Source organism: Oryx dammah, unplaced genomic scaffold, assembly GCF_014754425.2.
Source record: "Oryx dammah isolate SB20612 unplaced genomic scaffold, SCBI_Odam_1.1 HiC_scaffold_29, whole genome shotgun sequence".
In the NCBI taxonomy this organism is placed as follows: Eukaryota; Metazoa; Chordata; class Mammalia; order Artiodactyla; family Bovidae; genus Oryx; species Oryx dammah.
The window spans coordinates 116,095,901-116,104,676 of NW_024070213.1; the positions used below are offsets into that span (position 1 = coordinate 116,095,901).

General features: G+C 39.8%; 1 protein-coding gene across 1 annotated transcript in view; it reads left to right on the forward strand.

The window, feature by feature from the left end:
- TSPAN8 (tetraspanin 8) overlaps positions 1-4,911 on the forward strand; it is a 35,043-nt gene extending 30,132 nt beyond the window's left edge. The window contains exons 7-8 of the mRNA XM_040233888.1: positions 1,502-1,585; positions 4,663-4,911. Coding sequence (XP_040089822.1) covers positions 1,502-1,585; positions 4,663-4,716 — 138 coding nt within the window. The 3' untranslated portion in view covers positions 4,717-4,911. The remainder of the gene's footprint in view (positions 1-1,501; positions 1,586-4,662) is intronic.
- Positions 4,912-8,776: the final 3,865 nt, after the last annotated feature.

Here is an 8,776-nt window from a genome sequence, read left to right on the forward strand (position 1 = left end):
TAGGTTATTGAGGGAATTAGTAAATTAAATTGTAAATTGCTATCTGTGTCCTGTTAAAGGTTCAACTCAGAGATATCTTTCCTGAGAATAGATTTTGAAAAGCCCTAGTATTATCCTGAAAGATAATAGATATTCCCTCCAAATTCACACATAATTCAGCTGAAGATAGGCTTATGGTTGCACCAGTTTCCCAAAAGGAAGATCATAAAGTCATAAATACTTTTGTCTGCCTTGTGTCATTTGAAAGAAGTCTGGAAAAATAAGAAATCTGGAATGTCCATAATTCACATTTTTCCCCTTCCCTTTTGCCAGGATAACCTGATTATCTAGAGGGAAAGGAGGGAGAAAACACTTAAAATATAATGAATGTGACTCAGTAGATATCATTAATCTCATAGTTTATCTTGAATGATATAATAATTTCCTGTAAAGTTTACCATTTTGAATCAGATGAGAATGGAGAAAGCTATTACACTCAGGAATGCAGGGAAAAAAACTTTTACTCAACCACATGGAGAACTTTTATTTAACAAACAGCAATATTTTGTTAACCCTTTGCACTTATAAGACTATCATAGGAATAATATATTTTCTGGCAATAGGGCAATACCACTATTATATTGCATATTATTTTTCTATTTTAAAAATTATCCACATAATTTAAAATTGCTGAAATTTTTAGGTCTGGCCTAAAATATTTTTAATGAATTTATTTTTAATTGTAGGATAATTGCTTTACAATGCAATCCGTATCAAACTACCAATGGTATTTTTCACAGATCTAGAACATAAAGTTCACAGTTTGTATGGAAATACAAAAGACCCTGAGTAGCCAAAGCAATCTTGAAAAAGAAGAGTGGAGTTAGAGGAATCAACCTGACTTCAAAGTATACTAAAATAATTTGAGCTTGATATTTCATGCTGCTTTGAATAAATGTTTAAAAATGTGGTAGAGAGGCAATTTTCTAAATTTTGTTTTTTTGTCTAAGGTAAGAATATAACAGTAGATATAATGATTTTTTTTCTTTTTTAAGGTAAAAATAACCCTGAGACATATTAAGGGATTTTTTGAAAAAGAACTTGTTTTAAAAATGAAAATCTATACTATAATTAGCTGAAACCTCAACTAGGGAACTCTCTGCTGCAGGTTACAAACCTAAGAGATACACAGTCAAGGTGATAACAGCTCTAAAATGAACAATCAGAAGTTAGGGTAAAATGAATATTTATAGCCAAATATTCCTAGATTCAGCAATTAGGAAGTTGAAGCAAAAACTTTGTTCCTCAAATGCTTTCTAATGTATGAACCAACCACAACAGTTACAACCTTTTAGGGGCACGGGGTAGGAGCTGGAATAATAGGAATAATCCAATTCCTTTTTGTTCAGTATATTCCTTGATAGTCACATAAAAAAGTCAACCCAATGAATAAAAATCTGTACATAGTAAAACAAGGTCAAAATTTGGCAAAAAGTAATTTTTTATATTTTGTTTTTAACAGTCATGCTTTGCCTCGATAAGCCACATGTTTTCAAAACGCCTTTTCATAGTTATTGTACTAGCATTTGGACTGGCGACTATTGAGGTACAGTATTATCTTGCATTGTTCATTCTTTGTTTATTCCCTTGTTTGCTCATTAATTTTTCTAACAAATGTATGAAGAGCCAAATGCAAACCAGGTGCTCCAGAAAAGCACTGGGTACCAAGTGCCTATGGCCCTGCAGCTGCATCTATCGTCCTTGGGTCTGGGGAGGGGATTATAGTCTTAGGAATTCAGCAGGGCTGAAGCTATTATTTCTGAATGATTTCTCTCCTGAGGGAGAAAATGGAATTAGTTTCCACACAGTGTTTAGTCCCAGCTATTCTTTTCCCATTGAAAACTAGCACAGAGTTAAATTTGAAGCAAACAAAATGAAAATACAAACTTTGCAATTTTTTTAATCTCTCTTCCTGATTTTGAAACAGAAAATAACTGAGCTCAGAAGGTGGAGAGCTATTTTCCTGCTATTCTCTTATAGAGAAATCTAACAAGTTCTAAAAATTAGACAGTTGACTTTGATTTTCTCACTGTAAGAACTATGAACTCACTTGGAGAAGTTTTTGAGGAAGCTTTGCTTGAAATGTCTGCATTTGCTCTCATCAATTTGATTATTGACTTTGAAAAAAAGAATTCTGTATAGGTTTTTATCTTGATGGGCCCTCCTAGTAGGACTTTTGCAGAAACTGAAGGAATTTTTTTTTTTAATGTGATCTGAAATTCTTTGCAAAAAGATGAAATAAAACTGTTTCAGGGAAGTGTTTTGGAATCAATAATTGGATCTTGCTGATTTAGATATCAAGTGAGTCAAATTCACTCACAACCCACATCAGGGCCTTGGCAAGAATCCTACTGGTGTAAGGCGTCTCCCTAGTTAACACCTCCGTAGGCTGGTTTGCTCAGTGAAGTAACTTCTGCTTCACTCTCACAAACGCTGCCCAATGTTCTCCTTGGGTTTTCTGGTAACTTTTACCTCTCTTGTGCCACACCACTGTCTGAGAGGAATTTTAGCAGAGTTTGAAGCAATTTAGTATCCTAGATTGTCATTTAGGTTACTGGTGGACTTTCCCAGCCAAATTATAAGAGACAGGGTTGAACTATGAGCAGCAAATTGGGCTGTTAAGCCTGACCTCCTTGTGCATGCTAAGTCACTTCAGTTGTGTAAGACTCTTTGTGACTCTATGGACTGTGTCCCATCAGGCTCCTCTGTCCGTGGGATTCTCCAGGCAAGATACTGGAGTGGGTTGCCATACTCTCCTCCAGACTTCCCTCTAGCCCAGATGAATAGGTCCAGATATGAAGCATTCTTGGTTGGTAGATGTAGCTGTCTTTCTTTACATCCACTATATGACCAAAATCAAATGATGCTGGGCAATAAGTCTATTTCTCTCTATTCTGCCCATTACAAAAGTTCCTTTGTTTCTCTTCTTTGTATTTTTTTAAATTAATTTCTTCAGCTTTAGCAGGTCTTAGTTGCTGCATGTGTGATCTAGTTTCCTGAGCAGGGATTGAACCTGGGCCCCCTACTTTGGGAGCCCCAAGGCTTAGCCACTGGACCACCAGGGAAGTCCCCAAAATGATTTATTTTTTATCTATAGACATTGAAATTCTCATCATTGAGTTAAACAGCCAAACTATGATATCTCTCCTTACTTGACTATAGCAACTTATAAGCACACACAAAAAAGATCAGTACTTTCTCTCTTCACTTTAATTAAGAAAAGAAAAAAGAAAAGAAAAAATCCATTGACACTGATAGTCACCACTTGTAGGCTAAAAGTTATACTAACAGAAAGTTCCAGGAATGGAGCAGTTAAATAAGAGAAAAAAGTAATTTTACATTTTTTAGATGGCTTCAGAATATGGGAGCTTGTGCATAATACTTAGCAAGATTATCCTGAGTCTTAGTGTACATTACTGTAGGATGAATCTCCTAATTATTGCCTATTTTTTTGAACAATGATACGTTTTCTTTTCAGAGGCAGTGAAATGCAGGAAAGTGTGATATTAACTGTCTAGTTTGCTGATGCATGGTGGGCTTCTATTTCAAGTTTGCAACAGCAAAAAGCAATAGCTGCCTCATCCCACTGTTTTGGACATTTTTTTTTCTTCTTTGCTGATACTGGTCTCCTAGATTTAAGTCTTGGGACCAAAGAAAAAGACTAAGTTGTAATATTTTCTCAAGTCATTCTAAAAGAACGACTTTTAGAACTTTCTGAATGAAAGTTGTTATCCTCCCAGAGAATTGATGTTGATATATATATATATATATATATATATTTTTTTTTTTTTTGGTAGGAAAAAAATTATTGCACATAAGTTCTCATTTGGAGGGCATTTTCAGGAAAGGAATAGTGAGCAGGATACCTTGGTACAGTGGGAGCACTGGAGATGACTCAGCATAAATGGTGTCTCACCCTCTCTCTGCCTCTTCTCAGAGGAGGCTGGTGGAGCCAAAACTTTCCATCCACAGTACACACAGGTCCTTTATGTCATTTCTGCATCAAAGTCACAGTATGCCACTCACCAGTTTCAGAGACAATTAGGCACTGTTTTGAGGTCCTTTATTTTTTGGGGAGCCACTTAATGAGATGGAAATTATGCCCCAGATTTTCAGCTGTGCATTCTCACTTTAAAGGAAATTCCTGGATGTTGCTATTCCCCTTAGATTTAGAAGCTTTTTAAGAAAAAAAGTTATTTTTTCCCCATTCTTCTTGGAGATGCCTAAAAATACGGAAAGAGAAATTCTAGACTCCTTGATTTTTACGTGGATGATCTAAACCAGATGATAGAAGCAGTCTGTGTCTTTAGCCCCGGAGGCCTGAGTTCCCTGGAGTTCCAGGGCCATGACCTACAGAGGGTGTGTGTGTTTCAGAAGGTTGGGTTGCTCCAGTGGCAGTGCTAGGGCCAGATAGAGGCAGACTGCCAGCTGAAAACCCTGGTTAAGACAAAAAATACTCAGAAGCTTTCTCAATGTTAGACTCCCAGTAAGAAAGATGACTTAGGTTAATAATATTAGAATTGTCAATAGCCAGAATTTTTTCATAAATAATGTTCTTTTTATTTATAATATCTCTAGTGTATCCCTTAAATTCCATGTTCCTCCTGTCACTCTATTTTCTAGGTACTTGGTCTGATATTTTCTATTGTCCTGTACTGCCAGATGAGGAAGAAATAAAACTGTGGATGTGTCAAGACATCATCAGTCAAACCCCTTTAAAGTTTTACTTTGGAGTTGTTACTTTAAATATATGAGTGCCATGGTGAGAGCAGCTTTCCTATTAAAATGTGTCATTTAGCTGGATCACAGAGATCTTCCTGTCATATTGAACATATTTAAAATTTCAGAGACACAGGAAATTATATGACTGTGTATTTTCCCCCCAAATTAAAGTAATAGTCTTTTCTTTGGTGCAATCCTGTCTGATTATTGTGTTCAGGTGGTACTGAACACAGCTTAAAACATTCATCTGGAGCCACCCAGGGGAATAATAATCTCTGAGTAACAGGGCCATAGTTAGTCAGGGCTGTGTGTCTAGTCTTTTTAGAAGCAATACTCTCTCGTGAGATGTATCAACCATTGGGGATAAGATTGAATTAAGCCTCATGTTGGAAGATTGGGAGTGGCCTAGTGAAAAGTCACCACATCTTGTCTATGTTTCCTAGTGGTGTCTTGCCATTAGTTTGCCAATCTTGCCAAGGTTTACTAATGGGGTCTCTTTTTCTCTCTGTTGAGGACAAGAAGATGCTTCCTTTCCAGCCAGTGAATTGCTGGTATGTCTGTGGATTTTCCTCTGGAACATGGTTATAAGGGCTTTTATCTTTTTAATTCTCATGAGCATTTTTTCATTTTACTTTATATTGAGGTATAATATCCACACAGTAAGGGCTTCTCAGGTGGTGCTAGTAGTAAAGAACCCACCTGCCAATACAGGAGACATAAGAGATGTGGGTTCAATCCTTGGGTCAGGAAGATCTCCTTGAGGAGGCTTGGCAATCCTCTCCAGTATGCTTGCCTGGAGAATCCAATGAACAGAGGAGCCTGGCAGGCTGCAGTCCATGGGGTTTCAAAGAATTGGACACAACTGAAGTGACCTAGCATGCACGCACATGTGCATATACACAATAAAGTGTACAAATCTCAAGTATTCACTATATGGATAGTATACACTGTCCAGATGAAGATACAGAGCATCTCCAGCACACCAGACACCCTTCATACTACCCTCCACTGTGGGGCATGCTAAAGCTGGCTTTCACTATGTCGACTAAAAAAAGATGTACAACTTGAGAGGGAGCACTTTCCAGCCCCTTTCTGATGTCTATGTCAGAATTTTTCTGTCCCTTTTTCACTTTAATAAAACTCTGCTACACAAAAACTACCCCGAGTGCGGGAGGCTGTGATGACGCGCAGAGCGCGGGCGGCTGCGATGATGCACAGAGAGCTGGGGAGAGGAGCCACCCCACGTCCGAGGTCAGGGGCAGAAGTCGGGACGACCCCACGCCGGAGGGGCGGCGGCCTAGAGCTACTCCACATTGGAGGTTAGAGGCGGCAGCTGGGAGGAGCTACCCCACACCGGAGGTCAGGGGCGGTAGCTGAAAGGAGTTATCTTGCATCCGAGGTCAGGAGCGGTAGCCTAGAGGAGCTACGTGGCGTCCGACGTCAGGGACGGTGGCTGAGAGTGCCAGACTGCGACAGTGCAGGAGCAGCCAAAAGGAGCTACCCCCGCTTGAGGCCAGAGGCGGTGGCCAGGAGGAGCGACCCCACGTCCAAGGAGCAGTAGCTGCGTGGGCAGCAGAGGGCCTAGAGGAGCTATTCCACATTCAAGGTCAGTAGGGGTGGCAGTGGGGAGATACCCCTCATCCGAGGTAAGGATCAGCAGCTGGGCTTTGCTGGAGCAGCTGTGAAGAGATACCCCATGTCCAAGGTAAGAGAAACCCAAGTAAGACGGTATGTGTTGCAAGAGGGCAGACACACTGAAACCACAATCACAGAAAACTAGTCAATTTAATCACACTAGGACCACAGACTTGTCTAAGTCAATGAAACTAACCCATGCCCTGTGGGGCCACCCAAGACGGGTGGGTATGGTGGAGAGGTCTGACACAATGTGGTCCACTGGAGAAGGGAATGGCAAACCACTTCAGTATTCTTGCTTTGAGAACCCCATGAACAGTATGAAAAGGCAAAATGTTAGGACACTGAAAGAGGAACTCCTCAGGTCAGTAGGTGCCCAATATGCTACTGGATTCAGTGCAGAAATAACTCCAGAAAGAATGAAGTGATGGAGCCAAAGCAAAAACAATACCCAGTTGTGGATGTGATTGGTGATAGAAGCAAGTTCGATACTGTAAAGAGCAATATTGCATAGGAACCTGGAATGTCAGGTCCATGAATCAAGGCAAATTGGAAGTGGTCAAACAGGAGATGGCAAGAGTGAACATCGACATTCTAGGAATCAGTGAACTAAAATGGACTGGAATGGGTGAATTTAACTCAGATGACCATTATATCTACTACTGCGGGCAGGAATCCATTAGAAGAAATGGAGTAGCCATCATGGTCAACAAAAGAGTCTGAAATGCAGTACTTGGATGCAATCTCAAAAACGACAGAATGATCTCCATTTGTTTTCAAGGCAACCCAATCAATATCACAGTAATCCAAGTCTATGCCCCAACCAGTAATGCTGAAAAAGCTGAAGTTGAACGGTTCTATGAAGACCTCCAAGACTTTTTAGAACTAACACCCAAAAAGGATCTCCTTTTCATTATAGGGGACTGGAATGCAAAAGTAAGAAGTCAAGAAACACCTGGACTAACAGGAAAATTTGGCCTTGAAATACGGAATGAAGTAGAGCAAAGACTAATAGAGTTTTGCCAAGAAAATGCACTGGTCATAGCAAACACCCTCTTCCAACAACACAAGAGAAGACTCTACATATGGACATCACCAGATGGTCAACACTGAAATCAGATTAATTATATTCTTTGCAGCCAAAGATGGAGAAGCTCTATACAGTCAGCAAAAACAAGACCAGGAGCTGACTGTGGCTCAGATAATGAACTCCTAATTGCCAAATGCAGACTTAAATTGAAGAAAGTAGGGAAAACCACTAGACCATTCAGCTATGACCTAAATCAAATCCCTTATGATTATACAGTGAAAGTGAGAAATGGATTTAAGACCCTAGATCTGACAGAGAGAGTGCCTGATGAACTATAGACTGAGGTTCATGACATTGTACAGGAGACAGGGATCAAGACCATTCCCATGGAAAAGATGCAAAAAAGCAAAATAGCTGTCTGGGGAGGCCTTACAAATATCTGTGAAAAGAAGAAAAGTGAAAAGCAAAGGAGAAAAGGAAAGATACAAGCATCTGAATGCAGTGTTCCAAAGAATAACAAGAAGAGATATGGAAGCCTTCTTCAGCGATCAATGCAAAGAAATAGAGGAAAACAACAGAATGGGAAAGACTAGGGATCTCTTCAAGAAAATTAGAGATACCAAGGGAAGATTTCATGCAAAGATGGGCTCGATCAAGGACAGAAATGGTCTGGACCTAACAGAAGCAGAAGATATTAAGAAGAGGTGGCAAGAATACACAGAAGAACTGTACAAAAAAGATCTTCACAACCCGGATAATCACGACGGTGTGATCATTAATGTAGAGCCAGACATCCTGGAATGTGAAGTCAAGTGGGCCTTAAAAAGCATCACTACAAACAAAGCTAGTGGAGGTGATGGAATTCCAGTTGAGCTTTTTCAAATCCTGAAAGATGATGCTGGTAAAGTGCTGCACTCAATATGCCAGCAAATTTGGAAAACTCAGCAGTGGCTACAGGACTGGAAAAGGTCAGTTTTCATTCCAATCCCAAAGAAAGGCAATGCCAAAGAATGCTCAAACTGCTGCACAATTGCACTCGTCTCACATGCTCGTAAAGTAATGCTCAAAATTGTCCAAGCCAGGCTTCAGCAATACATGAACCATGAACTTCCAGACGTTCAAGCTGGTTTCAGAAAAGGCAGAGGAACCAGAGATCAAATTGCCAACATCCACTGGATCATGGAAAAAGCAAGAGAGTTCCAGAAAAAACATCTATTTCTGCTTTATTGACTATGCCAAAGCCTTTGACTGTGTGGATCACAACAAACTGTGGAAAATTCTGAAAGAGATGGGAATACCAGACCACCTGACCTGACTCTTGAGAAACCTATATGCAGGTCAGGAAACAAT